Here is a 24,230-nt window from a genome sequence, read left to right as displayed (position 1 = left end):
GGGAATTAACAGGAATATATGGGAATTAATGGAAATATATACAAATGAATATTAATCACATTTGAATGTAGATGTTTTTTGCATTGGATATATTTACCATATCATATGGAGACAGAAACATAAACCTTTTACCTTATCATAAGTAGACATAATTGCAAATTATTAAATCCTTCCAATATATATATTTTTTTAAACAATTTAGTTACAAATTGAACTTTAATTAAATTAGTTGACTCCTCACATGGGATGATTTCCCTGAACAACAAAAGAAAGGGAATATTGACTGATCCCCAATGATCCATCGCATCTCCCAAAAACGTTTTCAACATATGTAAAATGATAGTCTAGAAACTAAAGCTTTGGTTGTCTTCCTCTCAGGTTTCCATGTCTTCTCCCTGGACCTCCTCAATGTCCACCTCTTGAACATCAGACTCTGAGAACATCAGACTCTGAGGCCTCATCTTAACTGTCGCTTTCCAACCTTGTTGAGGATGGCTCGTTGTCAGGCTCAAAAAGCCTCAAATTTTCCCGGATGGCCACCAATTTTTCAACCCTTGTATTGGTCAGCCTGTTGCGTGCTTTGGTGTGTGTGTTCCCAAACAAGGACCAGTTGCGCTCTAAGGTGGCTGATGTTGTTGGGATTTGGAGGAGGATGGAGGCAACAGGGGAAAGAGCCTCAGATCCACAAAGTCCCTTCCACAAGGGAGATATGTTGGCACGACTGCCATATTGCATCTCCGTCCCAAAGCCCTTGCTTGGAAGTGTACTTTGCCAGACTGCCAAGAACCTTGCTCTCATCCAGGCCAAGGTGGCGAGACACGGTAGTGATGACACCATAGGCCTTGTTGATCTCTGCACCAGACAGGATGCTCTTGCCAGCATACTTGGGGTCCAACATGTACGCTGCGGCGTGTATAGGCTTCAGGCAGAAGTCTTCACGCTTTTTGATGTATTTCAGAACTGCAGTTTCCTCTGCTTGGAGCAACAGTGAAGTGGGCAGGGCAGTACGGATTTCTTCTCTTACATCTGCAAGCAGAGTCTGAACATCAGACAGGATGGCATTCTCTCCCTCAATCTGTGCAATAGCTACTGCTATAGGTTTCAGGAGTTTCAGGCTGCTTACCACTCTCTCCCAAAATACATCATCCAGGAGGATCCTCTTGATGGGGCTGTCCATATCGGCAGACTGAGATATGTCCATTTCTTGGAGAGACTCCTTCCGCTCCAGGAGACTGTCAAACATGATGACAACACCACTCCAACTGGTGTTGCTGGGCAGCTTCAATGTGGTGCTCTTAATCTCCTCCCTATGCTTGGTGAGGTAGATTGCTGCTATAACTTGATGACCCTTCACATACCTAACCATTTCCTTGGCTCTCTTGTAGAGTGTATCCATTGTTTTCAGTGTTATGATGTCCTTGAGGGGCATATTCAATGCATGAGCAGCACAGCCAATGGGTGTGATGTGAGGGTAGGACTCCTCCACTTTAGACCAAGCAGCCTTCATGTTCGCAGCATTGTCTGTCACAAGTGCAAATACCTTCTGTGGTCCAAGGTCATTGATGAATGCCTTCAGCTCATCTGCAATGTAGAGACCGGTGTGTCTGTTGTCCCTTGTGTCTGTGCTCTTGTAGAATACTGGTTGAGGGGTGTAGATGATGTAGTTAATTATTCCTTGCCCACAAACATTTGACCACCTATCAGAGATGATAGCAATACAGTGCATTCTCTATGATTTGTTTGACCTTCACTTAAACTCTGTTGAACTCTGCATCCAGCAAATGAGTAGATAAAGCATGTCTGGTTGGAGGGGTGTAGGCTGGGCAATAAACATTCAGAATTCTCTTCCAATACACATTGCCTGTGAGCATCAGAGGTGAACCAGTTGCATACACAGCTCGAGCAAGACATTCATCAGCATTTCTCTGGCTATGTTCCTCCATTGAGTCAAAAAACATATGATTCCATGAGGAAAATGAGCTGTTGCTATTGATAAGGTGTCTGATTCATAATTTTCACCTCAAATAGAAGTAGAGGGACTTCTGTCAGAGGTTGCTTGTTGTGAGCGCTGAGGGAACTTTATGCACTTAGCCAGATGATTCTGCATCTTTGTTGCATTCTTCACATATGATTTGGCACAGTATTTGCAAATGTACACAGCTTTTCCTTCTACATTAGCTGCAATGAAATGTCTCCACACATCCGATAGTGCCCGTGGCATTTTCCTGTAAAGATTAGAAAAAAAATGTTTAAAAAAACCAAATACAATTCCATGTACAGATAAATAGTTAAACAGTTAGATTAAACAACTCCTTTGTAAGATACATGTTTTAAAATTAAACATGTATGGAAACAGGTGAATTCCTCAGTTAGCAGGCTCAAGCAAGCTAAACCCCACATGGTAGCAAAAAGTAACTAGCAGAAATTGTTAACAAGTTAGAAATTATTTAAACACACTTTGCTGTAGGCTACTATTTACTAGTTAACAAAATATGTATGTCATATAAAATATATTCACCCCACCCAGTATTGTAATCAAAACTTACCAGGAAGCATGTAGTCCTTGGCTCAGAAAGTGTAGTAGTGTGGGCTCAATAGCATCTCATTAGTGTGCAAGATCTTGAGAATCAGCTGTACATGTGATGGAAGAGTGCACTGCACATGTGATGGAAGAATGCACTGTGCATGCAGAGGGTTGCAATTCCATTGAATTGGGGATAGTTTAACCAAAATATGCCACAAAACCTAGAATTGCCTTATGTGTATCCCACAAAAAAAAGTTCCCTGTTATAAGCTACCTTTTTTGATGAATTTAAGCAAAATTCCAAAAATTCCCAGGTTTAACTTCCCATGGAAAATTTCCAGAAAGTTTCCGACCCTTTACAACCCTAGGTGTGAATATCAAAAGAAGAAAAAGCTCTTCTGCTCCATTTTACGATTTATCTTTATTTCTTCTTTATTTGCTCGACACATCAGTAAAATCCCAATCCCACAACAACACATACAAACAACTCCCTTTGCTTTCAGAACATCAGCAGTTACTATAAAGTGGCCTTTAAAATGCTGTATACAGAGATTTATAAATTTGGCAATTTCCTTGATTATCGCAATCATTTACAAAATTGATTGCTCCAGTGAGCTATAGACAGATTTCAGCAGTGCTATTGACAGGGTTCACCTCCGTAATAAACAGGCCGCTCCTCAATAAAGTGAGATGTCACTACGCCAGGGCTTGTTTAGCATGCAGAGAAAACCGAAGGTCACGTATGCAGGGAAATGTATAATAATGGAGGGGCTGAACTGTTGACATTGATAGCATACAGAGGGTAAGTCATACGCTGTGGTGTTTATTGGACATGATGGGAAGAAATACAACAGGGTGTGCATATGTGTGTGTGTGTTGTGCTGTCAGATCCTGTCGGGAAAAAAATACACAACACGGGAGAGACACAGCACTGCTCGAGATGCTAAATGCTGTTTTCAATGATGTTGAGTTTGCAGACACACACTTTGCCTTTGCTTTGCATTTGTAACCCTCTGTGTCGACTAGAGTACAATGAGGGCTATTAATCAGTGTGTGTTTTCTGGGCTGCCCTGTCCTATGTGGGTCGTTCCACCAATTCGGTGCCTTTTGAGAAGTGTGGAAGCATGTAGTCCTTGGCTCAGGCTCAGGCTCAGGTCAAAAACAAACATTTGATTTCACCTAATTTTACTGAGTTACAGTTCATATCAGGAAATCAGTCAATTTAAATCAATTTTAAGATACCTTAAATAAAAAAGTAGGGGCGTGGATCAGAAAACCAGTCAGTATCTGGTGTGACCACCATTTGCCTCATCTCCTTCGCATAGAGTTGATCAGGCTATTGATTGTGGCCTGTGGAATGCTGTCCCACTCCTCTTCAATGGCTGTGCAAAGTTGCTGGATATTGGCAGGAACTGGAACACGCTGTCGTACACATCGACCCAGAGCATCCCAAACTGCGCAATGGGTGTCATGTCTGGTGAACAAGCCATGGAAGAACTGGGACATTTTCAGCTTCCAGGAATTGCATACAGATCCTTGCATCATGGGGCTGTGCATTATCATGCTGAAACATGAGTTGATGGCGGCAGATGAATGGCACGACAATAGGCCTCAGGATCTCATCACGGTATCTCTGTGCATTCAAATTGCCATCGATAAAATGCAATTGTCTTCGTTGTTCGTAGATATGCCTTCCCATATCATAACCCAAATGCCACCATGGGGCACTCTGTTCACAACGTTGACATCAGCAAACCGCTTGCCCACACAACGCCATACACATGGTCTGCGGTTGTGAGGCCGGTTGGACATACTGCCAAATTCTCTTAAACGATGTTGAAGGCAGTTTATGGTAGAGAAATTAACATTCAATTTATCTGGCAACAGCTCTGGTGGACATTCCTGCAGTCAGCATGCCAATTGCACGCTCCCTCAAAACTTGAGACATCTGTGGAATTGTGTTGTTGTTCCCAGCACAAGGTGCACCTGTGTAATGATCATGCTGTTAAATCAGCTTCTTGATATGCCAGACCTGTCAGGTGAATGGATAATCTTAGCAAAGGAGAAATGCTCACTAACAGAGATGTAAACAAATTTGCGCACAAAATTTGAGCGATATAAGCTTTTTGTGCGTATGGAACATTTCTGGTATCTTTTATTTCAGCTCATGAAACCTGGGACCAACACTTTACATGTTGAATTTATATTTTTGTTCAATGTAGATGATTGTTGTTCAATGTTTCTTTAGGAAAAACAAGGAAGGGTTTTGTAAGCGGTGCGTAACTGGCAGTGGGGAAGTCAGGTGCAGGAGAGCAGAAATAGGTAACAGCCGGAGCACTTTAATGATGCAAAAACAAACGGCACCCAGAACAGCAACATACAGGTTGAAACAATCCGTCGCCAACCAGTCAGAAATGCACAAAACACTTACAACAAACAATTCCACACACAAACATGGGGGAACAGAGGGTTATATACACGTCAAATAATGAGGGAATGTAAACCAGGTGTGTGGGAAAACAAGACAAAAAAAATTAAAAATGAAAGGTGGATCGGCGATGGCTAGAAAACCGGTGACGTCGACCGCCGAACGTCGCCCGGACAAGGGGAGGAACCGACTTCGGCGGAAGTAGTGACAGGTTTCACCATATTAAAATGAGAGTGCAGTGCACGTACATAACAGGGTTGATCTTAAAATAAGGGACATACGTAAATTAATCACTAATCACATGAAATAAAAAATTGTCTTCAGAAATTACTTTTGTCAAAGCAACAAAATAACTATGGCTTTACAATGATGGTGAAATTTCGGGATTAAGTGGGTTAAAATATTTCTTGAAGTTACACATGGTTGACGGAGGGATATGATTAATGATTCATTTTGGCCTTTTAGCAAACCTTTTTTCATATTCAAAATCAGATGTATTGAATTTTCCATGTGGTCTATATTAAAGGGCACTAATTTAATATAACAAGCTTTTAAAATGCAATATTGGTGCACAATTTATACAGAAAATATCAAAGGGATGCAAAAGGAACTCACTTCGTGGAACGACCCATATTACACTATGTGGAGGAGATTGGGGCCTAATACGTATTGTAGGGATCAGTGGCTTCGCAAACGTGTCCCAATGTACATCAGATAGAAGTTCATAAAGTATTCAAAAAGCGCCATAAAGCCTGCTTAATGCATGCTGTTATGCATTTCCAACGTATCGTACATAAATACTGTGTTATGTCAAATCCAATGTCACATGAAGGCCAGAAAAAAATATCATGCAGCCTTTTGGGACAACGCTATGCATATGTTGTCAATCATTACGCCTTCATGCGACATGCGATGATTTTTTTAGTCCAGGCGGCACACAGAAAAATATGGATAATTATTTGTGCTGACAGTACTCCATGTGTTTGTTATAGGCCTAATATAACACGTTGGAACAACATGACCCGAGACTCAGCAACGCTGATAGAAGGAAGGAATACAAATTAATCTATCTTCTCAAAAGGAGTGAAAAACGATTCCACTCCAAAAGATATTTGGATACTGCAAAGCAAACACAAAAAAATATCAACATAAATATCACATCTGTAAACATCACTTGCTGTTGTCCAGCTGGACAGAAGAAAAGGAGGGAAAAATACACATTTAACAGTGAGAATATTTCTCACTTAGAAAGACGGACAATGACTTATTTTCCCCTGGATTTGGGAAGAGGAGCTTGTACTCAGCGGGACACCCTGGAAGAGCTCCAGCATCAAAGTGTCTGGATCAGACGAGTCAAACAGTGTGCTGCTCCACAGGCCAGGGAAATGAATGGACTGTCAGGACTTTTTCAAGTGGACCAAAAAAAAAATATGTTGGGGTGCATTGAAGGGTTCAGTGGCTGCTGCTTGTGATCACAGCACAGGCTCGGTTGATGAGAGGCTGCTCTCCTCACTGCTTCATCGGCCTGTGGGATCTATAAGCACTATAGTAAAGATGACAGGCTGGCTTCTCCATCCAAATACGATTTTTAAAATGTCACTTTTCACCCTGCTTCTTTCCAAATAACAATGACCTGATGTTGAATGTCACTACATTCTGTTCCCATTGCAATATACGATGAAAAAAAATCCCAATTCTATGACTGCTGTATGGCAGTGATATGACATTCATCTGGCAATTTTTTTTGCCATTTATTTTTGTATTATGGAAAATTACCAAATGTAAGATTCCACTTTGTATTTCCCATCACCCTTGTCTATTATTAAGTGCTCACCACTTAGTTTAAATTGTGACTCAGTCCAGATTTTGTAACGGAATTCCTCCTCCTCTTCATCCGAAGAGGAGGAGCATGGATTGAACCAAGACGCAGCGTTGTAACTTGACATTATATTTATTTCACAAGGACGAAAACGAACACGAAAATATACTTGAACAATTTACAAAATAATAAACGATGTAGACAGACCTGGACGACGAACTTACATGAAACACGAAGAACGCATGAACAGGAAAAATGACTACATAAAACGAACAAAACCGAAAACAGTCCCGTGTGGCGTAACATACACAGACACTGACACAGGAGACAACCACCCACAACAATCAATGTGAAAACACCTACCTTAATATGGCTCTCAATCAGAGGAAATGAAAACCACCTGCCTCTAATTGAGAGCCATATCAGGTCACCCTTTAACCAACATAGAAACACATAACATAGACTACCCACCCAAACTCACGCCCTGACCGTCAAACACATACAAAATAACAGAAAACCGGTCAGGAACGTGACATAACCCCCCCCTCAAGGTGCGTACTCTGAACGCACCACCAAAAAGTCTAGGGGAGGGTCTGGGTGGGCGTCTGACCACGGTGGTGGCTCAGGCTCTGGGCGAGGTCCCCACCCCACCATAGTCAATCCCAGCTTACGTCTCCCCCTTAGAATGACCACCCTCATCTTACACCCACTTAATTTAAATGTTAACCTTAAGATAAGGGGCAGCACCAGGACAAGGGGCAGCACCGGGATAAGGTAGCTCAGGACCGAGAGGTAGGTCAGGATAGAGAGGTAGCTCAGGATAGAGGGGCAACTCCGGACTGAAGGGCAGCTCCGGACAGAGAGACAGCTCTGGACTGAGGGACAGTTCTGGATCAATGGCAGCTCTGGGCTGAGGGGCAGCTCATGACTGGCTGACGGCTCTGGACGCTCATGGCTGGCTGACGGCTCTGGACGCTCATGGCTGGCTGACGGCTCTGGACGCTCATGGCTGGCTGACGGCTCTGGACGCTCATGGCTGGCTGACGGCTCTGGACGCTCATGGCTGGCTGACGGCTCTGGACGCTCATGGCTGGCTGACGGCTCTGGACGCTCATGGCTGGCTGACGGCTCTGGACGCTCATGGCTCGCTGGCGGCTCTGGCAGATCCTGTCTGGTTGGCGGCTCTGGCAGATCCTGTCTGGTTGGCGGCTCTGGCAGATCCTGTCTGGTTGGCGGCTCTGGCAGATCCTGTCTGACGAATGGCTCTAGCGGCTCCTGACTGACGAACGGCTCTGACGGCTCGGGACAGACGGGCGGCTCTAATGGCTCGGGACAGACGGATGGCTCAGACGGCACTGGGCAGACGGATGGCTCAGACGGCACTGGGGAGACGGATGGCTCAGATGGCGCTGGGGAGACGGATGGCTCAGATGGCGCTGAGGAGACGGATGGCTCAGATGGCGCTGAGGAGACGGATGGCTCAGACGGCGTTGGGCAGACTACAGACTCTAGCCGACTGAAGCGCACTGTAGGCCTGGTGCGTGGTGCCGGAACTGGAGGCACCGGACTGGAGACACGCACTTCAAGGCTAGTGCGGGGAGCAGGGACAGGGCACACTGACCTCTCGAAGCGCACTATAGGCCTGGTGCGTGGTACCGGAACTGGTGGTACCGGGCTGAGGGCACGCACATCAGGACGAGTACGGGGAGAAGGAACAGTGTGTACAGGGCTCTGGAGACGCACAGGTGGCTTAGTGCGTGGTGCCGGAACTGGAGGCACTGGGCTTGAGACACGCACCATAGGGAGAGTGCGTGGAGGAGGAACAGGGCTCTGGAAACGCACTGGAAGCCTGGTGCGTGGTGTAGGCACTGGTGGTACTGGGCTGGGGCGGGGAGGTAGCGCCGGAAATACCGGACCGTGCAGGCGTACTGGCTCCCTTGAGCATTGAGCCTGCCCAACCTTACCTGGCTGAATGCTCCCCGTCGCCCGACCAGTGCGGGGAGGTGGAATAACCCGCACCGGGCTATGTAGGCGAACCGGGGACACCATGCGTAAGGCTGGTGCCATGTAAGCCGGCCCGAGGAGACGTACTGGTGGCCAGATATGTAGGGCCGGCTTCATGACATCCGGCTCAACGCTCAATCTAGCCCTACCAGTGCGGGGAGGTGGAATAACCCGCACCGGGCTATGAACACGTACAGGAGACACCGTGCGCTCTACTGCGTAACACGGTGTCTGCCCGTACTCCCGCTCTCCACGGTTAGCCTGGGAAGTGGGCGCAGGTCTCCTACCTGCCCTTGGCCCACTACCTCTTAGCCCCCCCCCAAGAAATTTTTGGGGTTTCTTCTCGGGCTTCCTTGCTAGCCGCGTACCTTCATATCTCCGGTCTTGAGCTTGATTCTCCGGCTTCCAGCCACGTCTCCTTGCTGCCTCCTCATATCGCCGCCTCTCTGCTTTCGCTGCCTCCAGCTCAGCTTTGGGACGGCGATATTCTCCCGGCTGTGCCCATGGACCTTTTCCGTCCAATATTTCTTCCCATGTCCAGGATTCCTGTTTCGTAGGCCACTGTTCGAACTCACGCTGCTTGGTTCTGGTTCGGTGGGTGGTTCTGTAACGGAATTCCTCCTCTTCATCCGAAGAGGAGGAGCATGGATTGAACCAAGACGCAGCGTTGTAACTTGACATTATATTTATTTCACAAGGACGAAAACGAACACGAAAATATACTTGAACAATTTACAAAATAATAAACGATGTAGACAGACCTGGACGACGAACTTACATGAAACACGAAGAACGCATGAACAGGAAAAATGACTACATAAAACGAACGAACGAACAAAACCGAAAACAGTCCCGTGTGGCGTAACATACACAGACACTGACACAGGAGACAACCACCCACAACAATCAATGTGAAAACACCTACCTTAATATGGCTCTCAATCAGAGGAAATGAAAACCACCTGCCTCTAATTGAGAGCCATATCAGGTCACCCTTTAACCAACATAGAAACACATAACATAGACTACCCACCCAAACTCACGCCCTGACCGTCAAACACATACAAAATAACAGAAAACCGGTCAGGAACGTGACAGATTTGAGGAAAACTAGTTTAAAAATGTCAGCTGTTGGATAGAAAAAAAGGAAATAAGTAAATAAAAGTATAATTTTCTTAATTTCTTAATGTCTATCTACAGTGCACAATCATCTCTTGTCTCAAGATGGACATGATAATTTAGATAAAGCAGCTGGAGGACCTGTCTTGTACTTGTGTAACAAACATCTCCAGTGTAACTAATGTCTTAAAGGGAAAGTTCACCCAAATTAGAAAATCGCAATTGGTTTCCTTGCCCTGTAAAAGTCTATGGACAAGGTGTGTGAGCAATCCATGCTTTGGTTTATTTTTCTGGGCACTGTTTCCACATGCTAACGTTTTAGCATCTGTGGCACAAATCTCACTCAAGTCACTGGACTGATATTAGCATTTTTTGCGCATCATGTTCAAATGATCGATAAGTGACTTTGTTGAGGTTCACAATCAATTTGACATACTTTCGGATGATTTTGACATGTTGTACAAAAAAAGCTAATATAAAATGCTAAAATGTTAGCATGTGGAAACAGTGCCAAGGAAACTAGATTGCTTACAGGGTAAGGAAGCCAATATGTAATTTTGTAATTTGGGTGAGCTATCCCTTCAAGTATTCTATCATGGTGTCAAAGCCAGAGATGGTTCACCAGAAAAGCCACAAGGATAAGAATGGAATGGGATAAGGAAGGGGAATCACAGCCGACAAACTAGATGTCAGAGATTCAATGGGGTCAGTGGGGTTTTGAAATCTCATCCATTTTGCTGGTGGCCAGTGACAAGGCTCGAATCCCCTAACTGCCTAGATGCAAACTGAATGAACTGCGGCAGGGATAAAGCTGTTTTATACATTTCGAAGTGTAGGACATTGTACATCACTATTGTCCATGATTATCCCCCCCCAAAAAATCTTCCAAAATAAACAATTAAAATGTTTTATTCAGGAATTATTATATTGCTTAGATACGGTCCTTACATCTTATATTTATGTCTCTATGTTTTCACTTCAATGTACTTATTAGTCAACCAGCTTTTCCAATATGAGCAGCTTTTTTGCCATGAACATGATGAAATGGCCAAATAAATATATATTGTTTTCTCATTGTGTGGCTATTTCAGATTGGTTGGTTGATATATAGTGACTGATATTGGGGGCACATATGTTAACAGAGCTTTAAGTGAGAGTGAGAGAGCGAGAGCGAGAAGCCTCGTTTATACCTGGTGCTAAAATGCATACTTGGTCCTGATCTTGTCCATATTCTGATTGTGCCTATATTTTCAGATATGCATCTACACATGGTATTAAAATGTGTCTCTTATCTATCCACTATGTCCACATTGTGACCAGATTTCCTGGTCCCTCACTGTATGCAAATTATTTGACAGATATTCTTTAAAAATATTATTAATTTACACATATCGATGTCATAAGTCAATGGTACCACCTGTCAATGATTTTAGAAGTGATCATGATGATGGTTTAAATGGTTTCACTGTCCAGATGTTTTATTATTGTCACACACCGGATACTGTAAGTGCAGTGAAATGTTTTATTTTTTTATTTTTACAGGGTCAGCCATAGTAGTACAGCACCCCTGGAGCAAATTAGGGTTGAGTGCCTTGCTCAAGGGCACATCGACAGATTTTTCACTTTGTCGGCTCAGGTATTCGAATGCTCTAAACCACGTGTCAAACTCATTCCACGGAGGGCCGAGTGTCTGTGGGTTTTGCTCCTCCCTTGGACTTAATCAATGAATTAAGCTCACTGATTAGTAAGGAACTCCCCTCATCTGGTTGTCTTGGTCTTAATTGAAAGGAAAAAAACAAAAACCAGCAGACACTAGGGCTCTATGGAATGAGTTTGACTCCCTGCTACCCTATGTCTACACTTGTGAAATATCCAGACACAATGCGTGCCCGACTACCTCCGGAGGTGGGCAGGAAGATCGGATCACAATCAGATCATCGTCTACATCTGTCTACAAATGTGGGCACAATCAGGATGTGGACACAATCAGGACAAAGGACGCATGTTAGAACCTGGTATAAATGGGGCTAGAGAGAGGAAGGAAAGGAAGCCACTCAAATATTTGAAACCAAAATTGTATGACATCCTTTTAAAGATGGAATCCGCAATAAGTGGAAAAAGCGCCACGGTCTGCCTCACGGCCGGTGTTATTATAATTTTTTTTACAAAGCAGAGGTGGGGGTAAAACAAATTTCATTACTTATGCTGTTGTTCTATCGCATGTGCAATGTTGTTTGCAGCAACTTTGTTGTTGTAATATCGCAAACTGACATGGCAGTTTCACCATTAAGGATTCCAGCTTTAACTCACATCATCAACTTTAGATGCTGTTAACCTAGAGCAAATAATTTTCATACTTAAACGATACTCTAGAGCAGGGCTCTCCAACCCTGTTCCTGGAGAGCTACCCTGCTGTAGATTTTTGCTTCAAACCCCGTTGTAACTAACCTGATTCAGCTTATCAACGAGCTAACTATTTGAATCAGTGTGCTAGGTTAGGGTTGGAGTGCATCTACAAGACAGTAGCACTCCAGGAACAAGGTTGGAGAGCCCTGCTCTAGGGCAAATCATGTTTATACTTATACAATGCTCTCACATGTACACTGTTTACATTTTACAACAACATGTGGAGCTTGGCAGTCCATCACATTCCTAATTCCTGTGTGTGTCATTGTTGAAAGTTGTGTAGATAACAATTAAAGGGTGCTTTAATGAATCATGCTTGTTGTGTATCTGTAGGAAGACTAACTACATAAACCCCCATTGCCTTCCAGATCTATGACCAGGAAGGGACGTTACAGCACTTTATTGACGGCAATGAGCCGAGCAAGTCGAGCTGGATGAGATACATTCGCTGTGCACGGCACTGTGGCGAGCAAAACATGATGGTGGTCCAGTACAGGTAAAGACTGCATGGAATGTGGGTGGGAAAGTACCATGTTACTTCCACCAGGAATTTAATCATTTAGAAATTGTATTAACATTAATATCACTCCATACCATGTAGGCCCAACTGTGAGTACAGCATGTGATCAACACTATGTATTCAGGCATAAATTATTATTCACACAGCAAATTTGACACTGTCAGCTGCAGTCTATGCAGGCTTACCATACAGATGCCATATCTTAATTTGATCATCCTGTTGTTACAGGAATATTCCTGCACAGCAGGGAATTCAAGCTTGAAGTCTATTTGAGGTTTAAAAAGGCTCCTAAAGTTTGTAATTTCCACTTAAAAATGTCCGACTTGATTTGCCCTAACAAAGAATGTATCAACTCCTACAACAGCACCACTGTTGGCCAGTCTCAATGTCAACAGTGAAGAGGCGACTCCGGGATGCTGGCCTTCTAGACAGTTGCAAAGAAAAAAGCCATATCTCAGACTGGCCGATAAAAAGAAAAGATTAAGATGGGCAAAAGAACACAGACACTCGACAGAGAAACTCTGCCTAGAAGGCCAGCATCTCGGAGTTGCCTCTCCACTGTTGACGTTGAGACTGGTGTTTTGCGGGTACTATTTAATGAAGCTGCCAGTTGAGGACTTGTGAGACGTCTGTCTCTCAAACTAGACACTCTAATGTACTTGTCCTCTTGCTCAGTTGTGCACCTCCCACTCCTCTTTCTATTCTGGGTAGGGCCAGTTTGAGCTGTTCTGCGAAGGGAGTAGTACACAGTGTTGCACCAGATCTTCAGTTTCTTGGCAATTTCTCGCATGGAATAGCATTCATTTCTCAGAACAAGAATAGACTGACGAGTTTCAGAAGAAAGTCCTTTGTTTCTGGCCTCTTAAGGATCCTGCCCCTTTTCCCCCCAGTTTTAGCCTAAAATGACACGCCCCAATCTAACTGCCTGTAGCTCATGCCCTGAAGCAAGGATATGCATATTCTTGGTACCATTTGAAAGGAAACACTTTGACGTTTGTGGAAATGTGAAAGGAATGTAGCAGAATATAACACATTACATCTGGTAAAAGATAATACAAAGATAAAAACCAACCATTCTATTGTATTTTTTTGTACCATCATCTTTGAAATGCAAGAGAAAGGCCATAATGTATTATTCCAGGCCAGGTGCAATTTAGATTTTGGCCTCGAGATGGCAGCAGTGAATGTGCAAAGTTTTAGACTGATCCAATGAACCATTTACATTTCTGTTAAAAAATGTTGTAACAAGACTGCGCAAATATGCCTCATTTGTTTATTAATAACTTTTCATGTTCAAAATTGTGCACTCTCCTCAAACAATATCATGGTATTCTTTCACTGTAAAAGCTACTGTAATTGGACTGCAGTTAGCTTAAATTCTTGTTAATCTTTCTGCCAATATCAGATATGTCTATGTCCTGGTAAATGTTCTTGTTACTTACAACCTCATGCTAATCACATTAGCCTACGTTAGCTCAACCGTCCCATGGGAGGGACACCGATCCCAGCACAACAGTTTTCAGCTGTGCTAACATAATTGCAAAAGGGTTTTCTAATGATAAATTAGCCTTTTAAAATTATAAACTTGGATTGCTAACACAAAGTGCCATTGGTACACAGGAGTGATGGTTGCTGATAATGGGCCTATGTAGATATTCCATAAAAAAAATCTGCCGTTTCCAGCTACAATAGTAATTTACAACATTAACAATGTCTACACTGTATTTCTGATCAATTTTATGTTATTTTAATGGACCAAAAATGTGCTTTTGTTTCAAAAACTAGGACATTTCTAAGTGACCCCAAACTTTTGAACGGCAGTGTATTGTAGTCCATGACTATGAAGAGGAATAACTTAATACTGATGATCTGTGGACTAGATCCAATACTTTTGCTGTCTTGACACATTATTGTACCAAACTAGGCCCATATCCATAAAGCTTTTCAGAGTAGGATTGCTGATCTAGGATAAGTTTAGCCTATTAGATCATAATAAATAAGATTCCATGGACAGAGGGAACCTTCTCTGAGATGCTTTGTGAATACAGGCCCTGGTCCATAACTATGAGAGAGCTATGATTAGTGAAAACCCTTGAGACTTAGTTCCACATCATCATATACATGTACTCCTAATGCAGACACTCCTGTTTCCCTCCTCTGAGCCGTGTGGGGATGTCCTCCACAGGCAGTCAGCTGGTTTGAATTCCTTATGTTATGATTTGCAATATCTAAATGGAATTCTCTTCAAAGCAGCTCGTGATTGATTGACCCTGGGATGGCTGTTTTGTTTTTGCTCTGACAATAACGTCCATTGGCATGTGCTTCACTTTGCCTGCACTGGGACGTCCCGCCGTTGTCTTTATGAGTCATCCAACCACAATACTAAATACATGTCAGCAAGGGAAATATTATCCAAAACTGAAAAAATGCCTTTGATGTGCTCCACTGAGCTGAGATTTGCACAAGTTTTGAAAGTGACAGCAGGCTTGTAAGAAATGGTTTACATTTACACTCTTTCACCCGCCTCAAAGTGTGCAAGACCACCTATCGCTTAGAAAACAGCCCTCTGTCAGCAGCCAACTGAGTCATTTAGTCCCAGTACATTTATTTGTGTGCTCCAGTGTTTATGTTAAGTGAGGCCAAACTGAGAGACGGAACATTACAAGGGTATAAAATACATGGAATATTTGTGCTTTTCTCAGGTTATAAGATGTGTTTGATTTATGGGCTTGTCTTTGCTTCATATTTATGTTGTGGTGGAAGGAATTAATACAAACTCACAGGCTTCAGCAGCTAGGCCAAGACCAAAGAAGCATTTCTGTCAAATGTTTATATATATATTTTTTTATACATAATTATTTGAAATATATGGATATGTTATTTGCTAGTGAAGCAAAATCCTGGAATGTCAGCATGGGGGCATATTTAAGATAGTGACAAAGTAATGCATATCCCACTGCCATGGAAATGTACAGTATAATGCCTATTCATTTCGAACCTGATTCATTAAATAAGCATTGCATCACAGCTGCCATGTTTCTTCTTGTAAAACCTCAGCCTCTCACATGCGGAGTTTTTCAACTCGCCAAAGAGGAAATTGGATGTGATGCTTGGACGTGATTATATATTCTGTCAGACACAAAGCAAAAGGCATACTGAGGGCCTCTAATGCTTTTGTTTGCATTTACTGTCGTACATCGTTTGTACATGAAATTGTATTGTGAGTAGTTCACACATACACATTGGGCACACCACATTTCAACATCGAAATTTGGGTAATATTTGGTTGATCAATGAGATTTCAACCTTTATTCACCCACTCAAAAATACAGAATTCCCAAAGTGTTATCTCTATGCTTTCAAACATCTAAAAGCACAAATTCTAATGGAGAAACAATGTCAGATTTTTGGTTTAGGGCTCAATTCAATCCGTATAGCCGAAGTTCAGCGCTATAGCTCGCTTGAAATGTAAAGGTAATTTTCAATTGAACAGATATATGCAGTGTTTACCGTGAATTAAGTCCCTGTGAATGCAGGAACAAGTTAAAGAATGTGACTAAATCAAATCATTTGATTAAGTCCTATTCTTTAACTTACATTTCTGGTTAAGATGGAGACGTACATCCAACATATTAATTATTAACTTGAAGAATACATTTGAAATTTAAAAAAATTGTTGAACCCTCGGTTGAATTGAAACAATAGCTGTTGATTTCGCAAATGCTATATTGGCCTATTAGATAATGACTTTTAAAGTATGGTTACATTTCATTTGCTCTATTGAACCTCCTTTGGAATTACTTTGATAGCAACAGTAAATCTATTTAGTTATTCATTCTCATGATAGCACATTGGTAGTCGTCAGTGACAAATATCAAAACCAAGCAGTCCTGGGCTTGGTTAATACCATGGATGGGATAGCTGTAGATAGATCAGCTTTCCAGTAGGAGGTGCTGCCCAGCCTATTGTTTTTTACTGATAGTGCCTATAATGTAGAAAATCTGATGTTGTTTCAAAGGTACAAATTCAACATATTTTATACAAGCATTATCTATGTTGAAAATTGGTTATCATGATGACATAATTCTGTGGTTGAAACTTCACCCTCAAAACAACTTTTTTTTCCAAATCCAATGTATTTTCCATTTCGATTCCACGTCACAATACATTGACAAATTACATTGAAACAACCAGTTTGTGCCAAGTGGGTAGATTAATTGACAGCATTGTTTTCTCTACTGTACAGATCATGTATATTCTACCGGGCATGTATGGACATTCCAAGAGGAACAGAGCTCCTTGTCTGGTACAATGACAGCTACACCTCCTTCTTTGGCATCCCTCTACAGTGCATTGCGCAGGATGAAAACTGTAAGCATCTCTTTCTCCTTTCTCATCTCTTCTAGTCATCTCTCTCCTCCTGTTTTTCTATATTCAACTCATTTGTTTCATTCTTCTGTCCCAATTAACATATACAGGAAATAAGACAAAAACATACATACAGTATACAGTACATTACTCTGCTCTGGGCCATTGGGTTGGTGTGCAGTTGTTGCTGTTGTCCCTATTTCATCTGAACATTCAAAAGGAATATGATCCACATACAGCCATCAGCATGTACTGATTTAAACAATTTTTTTTTTAAATATCCAAATATAGTATGACTCCTATAAAGATATCTAGTATTTCCATGTAAGAATACTAGAATGATATAGTACATAACATTGTCATGAATAGGACTTAATGACAGACATAACAAATCTGGTGCCTAGCATAACCGAACAAAGCATATTTGCAAAAGGACTACTGTCCAAAAAGTAGTAGGTTAATGAAAATGCTATAATTTACTTTGGATTTCAGTGTGTAATTTTATTAAAGACAAAAAGCATTTGACTGGGCATAGCTGCGCCAAGCCACAAAAACTGATGCAAATAGTGGACCCTTAAATTTACTTAAGCCTGATTTATATGGCTGAACCAATCAAACCTTGCCAGTGCAAACAGGATGAAAAATTATTTTGTCATATTGTGGCGAATTAAACCAATGACTCAATGTTGATTTTCAACGGACAGTACCCGTTAGTTACGTATCACAATTTTCTATTTTCTAAGCTGTTCTCTCATCGAAGAGACAATCGGTTAGGTTTATTGAAACAATAGTATTTATCTCCCCCAGACATTTTTGAGGGATTGTCTGTTAACAGTCTTTGTAGGAGCATTTGGGAAAATGAATGACTATTTTCTGTCTTAACCAGCATTTTGCCCCATACTGCTCTGTCTGGTTTCTTTGGAACTCACTGGCCACTGGAGGTCTTGGACAACCGACAGGGCCTGACAGTTCACTGTTTACATGTTCAACATTTTATTACTTCAGTCTAGTTGGAGTCCTGTTTAGACAAGTGCCTTTTCATATAAACTGTTTTAAAAGTGTATAGTATAATTTGATAGATGCAGTATTGTAGCCTTAAAACGTGGCAAACAATGGAGAGGTCGAGGAGGGAGAGTGCTGTGAACTCCTTGCAAATCAGCATACCCTGCATGAATCAATATATCTTAGAATAGCTCTCTTAAGGGAGAATCTACCCATTACAGACACTGAAGCCTGGTTACACAGAAATAGACCTCTTCCCCTAATACAACCCACATGAAGGAATAGTGTGTGCATGTGATAGCAAATGAAAGCTGCTGGATTGGGGAGGTTCAGTACTATGAGTTTGCCCTTTAATTAGTCAATGCCCTCCTCTACAACATGCACAACTTCAGAACCACCTCACAATTGTCTTTATGTACATTTTCACAAGTTAGCTTCAATCACACTTCCTTAGCCTGATACTGAACAGCGTTACGAGATCTAACATTAAAACAATGCCCAGAAAAATTGAAGTAGTATTAAATAAGAAAGGCCTAGCCCTACTCCCACATGTATCACGTTACAGTTGTGTAAATCTGTGTTTATGTACACAGCATGTCGCAATACAAAGAATGTGGGATGTGGTTCGTCCACCCATGAGCTATTATGGCTCTGACTTCTTGAATGCAGTCAGAGATCAGTGTGTAGTGATGAAGGATCGTCATATGTTTCTTATAACAACAATGAAACTTTCTTGCATCAAGTTGTTTATGCTTAGGATGCACAAAGACTGCAGCTTTTCTTTTCTGTGATCCAGTAGCTGAGAGAGAATAGATCTCATCTGTGTTGTTATGTTTTGGTCATGACTCGAACTCACCCACATGGTAAGAAAAACAACAACAAGATAGTCAATGACAGTCAAACTCAGAACCAAGATAAAATAAGTATACATTTAGCCTGTTGCATTTAGCCGAAGTGAAATGAAGAAAGATTAAATTAGTTAAGGATGTGTGATGACAGTATTCTATTAGCTGTAGCTAGGGAAACATGTATGTACGGAAATCTATTCAGTATAAAAGTTTTGTGTAAATACAAATAGGATACATAAGCTTCAAAGCATAATATATTTTCCAATGTCTTTATTTTCAATATTAAAACTCTGACCTTGTGAATTAGAATGAACGTTACCCCATTCCAGTTGTATAAGGGTGCTAAGGCACAACATACTAGCTGTATCCTCACATCACATGCTGATAGTGGTTTACATGACTGTATGTTCCATGTTTTCTACTGTTTTCCTCCTTTAGTGAATGTACCAACCACAGTCATGGAGGCCATGAGCAGACAAGAGACGCTGCAGCCGCTCAGTAAAACGGGCAAAGGTTTCTCCGTGGCCCTGCTGCGCTCCATGGTCTTCCCCCACTCGCCCTGCTCCAGAAGCTTCTCCCTGATGGACAAGGGTGGCCACACGGACTCCGGCTTCAACCAGATGAGCTCTAAGAACCAGCGAGTCCTAGCCAGCCCCACCTCCACCAGCCAGCTGAGCACCGAGTTCAGTGACTGGCACCTCTGGAAGTGCGGCCAGTGCTTTAAGACGTTCACGCAACGCATCCTGCTCCAGATGCATGTGTGCACACAGAACCCAGACAGGTAAGGTAACAGCCTTTGAGCCATCTCATAATATGAATCATCATAATGCTTGATATATCCTAGTAGTCACAGACTCTTACAGACATTTAGGCGTTCTTCTTGCTTTGTGTCTATTTTTAATTTCAGAAAGTTCTGTTTCCATGGGGTTCATTGGGGAAATTTAAAAAAAACTTGCCATGCTATTGTATATAGTGTAGTGATGAATGGGGTTGGTTGTCACACTTTTTACTCGTGTGTATTTCTCAGCACCGGTATATCTTACAAGACTCTCTTCAATATTAGTAGAAAGACCAAGGTCTTGGGTTGAAATGGGGACCCTTTTTATCCTCACATCTTATTCCAACATGGCATTATAAGCCATCAAACACACTGTCCACTTGTGACAACAAGCCCCATCGTGGGGTTGGTTGTCACACAGTATGGGGTTGGTTTTCACACTGTTTGCTAGTAGCTTATTCCTTTTGTAACAGGAAGTGAAGCAATATAGCATACAGTCTTATAAATAGCCTTTCTTTGATAAAATGTTATTTCGAACACAATTCAGCATTTTATGCCTCGTATAAATAACGTGTCATTTTGAGTACATTTCTGTGTGCATGCATGTGTTTCCACATGTATGTGTGGGTGTGTGACAGACAATATGTGTGGAAGAGGGAGGCAACGAAGGGAGCTCTTTATAGCACAAACACAAAAGAGCTTGGAATTTTTTCTGTATACTGGCCATGGCAATGTCCTGGAACAATATGGTTACATTGGCTTCTAAACTGCTTTTACCCCCAAGCCATGAGACTCCTGAACAGCTAATCAAATGGCTACCCAGACTATTTGCACCCCTCACGCTGCTGCTACTCTCTGTTATCATCTATGCATAGCCACTTTAATAACCCTACCTGCATGTACATAATTACTTCAACTACCTCGACACCTGTGCCCCCGCACATTGACTCTGAACCGGTACCCCCTGTATATAGCCCCACTATTGTTATTTACTGCTGTTCTTTAATTATTTGTTTTTCTTATCTCTTACTTTTTTTCCCTTAACTGCATTGTTGGTTAAGGGCATGTAAGTAAGCATTTCACTGTAAGGTCTACACCTGTTGTATTAGGCGCATGTGACAAATAACATTTGGTTTGATTTGGCATTGGGTTGGATTGTGACAAGGACATTTCCATGTAAAAGGCCGAATGAGCACTAACATAGGAGCAAATCAAATTTCATGTCAAACGAAAGCTAATAAATAGTCTGGGCTATATTTTTGAGAAATGAAGGCATATATACAGTTGAAGTCGGAAGTTTACATACACCTTAGCCAAATACATTTAAACTCAGTTTATCACAACTCCTGACATTTAATCCTAGTAGAAATTCCCTCTTAGGTCAGTTAGGATCACCACTTTATTTTAAGAATGTTAAATGTCAGAATAATAGTAGAGAGAATGATTTATTTCAGCTTTTATTTCTTTCATCACATTCCCAGTGAGTCAGAAGTTTACATACACTCAATTAGTATTTGGTAGCATTGCCTTTAAATTGTTTAACTTGGGTCAAACGTTTTGGGTAGCCTGCCACAAGCTTCCCACAATAAGTTGGGTGAATTTTGGCCCATTCCTCCTGACAGAGCTGGAGTAACTGAGTCAGGTTTGTAGGCCTCCTTGCTCGCACATGATTTTTTAGTTCTGCCCACAATTTTTCTATAAGATTGAGGTCATGGCTTTGTGATGGCCACTCCAATACCTTGACTTTGTTATCCTTAAGCCATTTTGCCACAACATTGGAAGAATGCTTGGGGTCATTGTCCATTTGGAAGACCCATTTGTAACCAAGCTTTAACTGCCTAACTGATGTCTTGAGATGTTTTTTCAATATATCCACATACTTTTCCTCCCTCATGATGCTATCAATTTTGTGAAGTGCACCAGTCCCTCCTGCAGCAAAGCACCCCCACAACATGATGCTGCCACCCCCGTGCTTCACGGTTGGGATGGTGTTCTTCGGCTTGCAAGCATCCCCCTTTTTCCTCCAAATATAACGATGGTCATTATGGCCAAACAGTTCTATTTTTGTTTCATCAGACCAGAGGACATTTCTCCAAAAAGTACAATCTTTGTCCCCATGCACAGTTGCAAACCGTAGTCTGGCTTTTTTTATGGCGGATTTGGAGCAGTGGCTTCTTCCTTGCTGAACAGCCTTTCAGGTTATGTCAATATTGGATTCGTTTTACTGTGATATAGATACTTTTGTACCCGTTTCCTCCAGCATCTTCACAAGGTCCTTTGCCGTTGTTCTGGGATTGATTTGCACTTTTTGCACCAAAGTACGTTCATCTCTAGGAGACAGAACGCGTCTCCTTCCTGAGCGGTATGATGGCTGCGTGGTCCCATGGTGTTTATACTTGGTTATATTGTTTGTACAGATGGACGTGGTACCTTCAGGCATTTGGAAATTGCTCCCAAGAATGAACCAGACTTGTGGAGGTCTCCAATTCTTTTCTGAGGTCTTGGCTGATTTATTTTGATTTTGTCAAGCAAAGAGGCACTGAGTTTGAAGGTAGGCCTTGAAATACATCCACAGGTACACCTCCAATTGACTCAAATTATGTCAATTAGCCTATCAGAAGCTTCTAAAGCCATGACATCATTTTCTGGAATTTTCTGAGCTATTTAAAGGCACAGTCAACTTAGTATATGTAAACTTCTGACCCACTGGAATTGTGATGCAGTGAATTATAAGTGAAATAATATTTCTGTAAACAATTGTTGGAAAAATGACTTGTGTCATGCACAAAGTAGATGTCCTAACCGGGTTGCCAAAACTATAGTTTGTGAACAAGAAATTTGTGGAGTGGTTGAAAACGAGTTTTAATGACTCCAACCTAAGTGTATGTAAACTTCTGACTTCAACTGTATATTTTTCAACAATTTTCCATCACCCAAAAATGTGGAATAAGCAGGCTTTGATTTCTGGTCAAACAGATGGAGAAGGGGTCTTGTAAAACAGTATAGATCAGTGCAGTAGAGTTTAGTACAGTAGAGAACACTAGAGTACAGTATAATTCACTGTATTGTACTGAATTCTACTGTGATGACCAAACCTGTGAAACATAGACATATATGATTGGTACAGATCTTGTCCGGTCCGGACCCCTAAAAATGCTAAGATTTTTTATATTTTTTATTTTTTAAATATATCCCTTTTTTCTCCCCAATTTCATGATATCTAATTGGTACTTACAGTCTTGTCACATCGCTACAACTCCCGTACGGATTCGGGAGAGGCGAAGGTCGAGAGCTATGCGTCCTCCGAAATACAGCCCTGCCAAGCTGCACTGCTTCTTGACACACTGCTCGCTTAACCCGGAAGCCAGCCGCACCAATGTCGGAGGAAACACTGTCCAACTGGCGACCATGTCAGCGTGCATGTGCCCGGCCCGCCACAGGAGTCGCTAGAGCGCGATGGGACAAGGACATCCCGGCCTGCCAAACCCTCCCCTAACCCAGACGGCGCTGGGCCAATTGTGCACCACCCATGGGTTTCCCGGTCGCGGCCGGCTGCTACACCGGGATCAAACCCGGGATCAAACCCGGGTCTGTAGTGTCTGTAGTGACGCCTTAGACTGCTGCGCCACTCGGGAGGCCCCCCAATGCTAATTCAAATGGTAGTTACCACATGGCTTGACCTAGGTAACAGACAATTGTTCATAGATATTACCAAAATTAAAACATTTACAAAGAAAATACCAATATATATTTTTTACTTTCACCTATGAAAAACTCTAATTCCACTCACCTCAATGTTTTGTCATGCTGACATGAATTGACCAGGTGGATGAGTTATTTCAAATAATTCTCACATTTGAACCTTAAAATGATTACACAGCGTCATTTAGATTGGGAGTAATTAGCACTGTGACAACCAACCTCTGAGTCTCCCCTATACTGTATCAGATACAATTAATTGTTCCTATCAGTAATTTGCATGCCTATACATGTGGTCTTTCTCTCTCACAGTGGTTTCAGGGTTCAAATCCAGTGTGTAACATCTCCCAACTTAATTAAATACAGTGGGGGGAGGTGTATTGGACATTTTTGCTTAGCACAATTTTTCTTCAGAGCATACAAACCTATAAATCAGTTGCAGCTGTCACAAAGAAATACCTACCCTAACTGTGATGCGGAGGAAAACAGATGCCACTTATTCAATAAACTAATATTCATACAGAAGAAAAATGTTGCCTGGATATCCAGGAGTTGAAGTCAATATGAGCGTTTGTCAATACTCAACTTTATGACCCTGGGGTGCAGATAAAATTTAGCTGAACAAGGGAATCTGGATCTGTTGATATTTGGATGCACAGCCTTTGCACCCAGTAAATTACCCAATGCATCTGTTTAAAATGTTCTCGGCTGTGGT

At 42.0% G+C, this 24,230-nt stretch overlaps 1 protein-coding gene across 1 annotated transcript in view; it reads left to right on the top strand.

The window, feature by feature from the left end:
* Positions 1–24,230, top strand: part of prdm6 (PR domain containing 6) — a 56,027-nt gene that overhangs the window by 21,982 nt on the left and 9,815 nt on the right. Inside the window, exons 4-6 of the mRNA XM_038998809.1 lie at positions 12,669–12,796; positions 17,067–17,191; positions 19,477–19,819. Of these exons, the coding sequence (XP_038854737.1) occupies positions 12,669–12,796; positions 17,067–17,191; positions 19,477–19,819 (596 nt within the window). The remainder of the gene's footprint in view (positions 1–12,668; positions 12,797–17,066; positions 17,192–19,476; positions 19,820–24,230) is intronic.

This window comes from Salvelinus namaycush, chromosome 1 (assembly GCF_016432855.1).
Source record: "Salvelinus namaycush isolate Seneca chromosome 1, SaNama_1.0, whole genome shotgun sequence".
NCBI lineage: Eukaryota > Metazoa > Chordata > Actinopteri > Salmoniformes > Salmonidae > Salvelinus > Salvelinus namaycush.
Note: the sequence above shows the minus strand (reverse complement) of the source record. Positions and strands in the feature narration are given on the sequence as shown.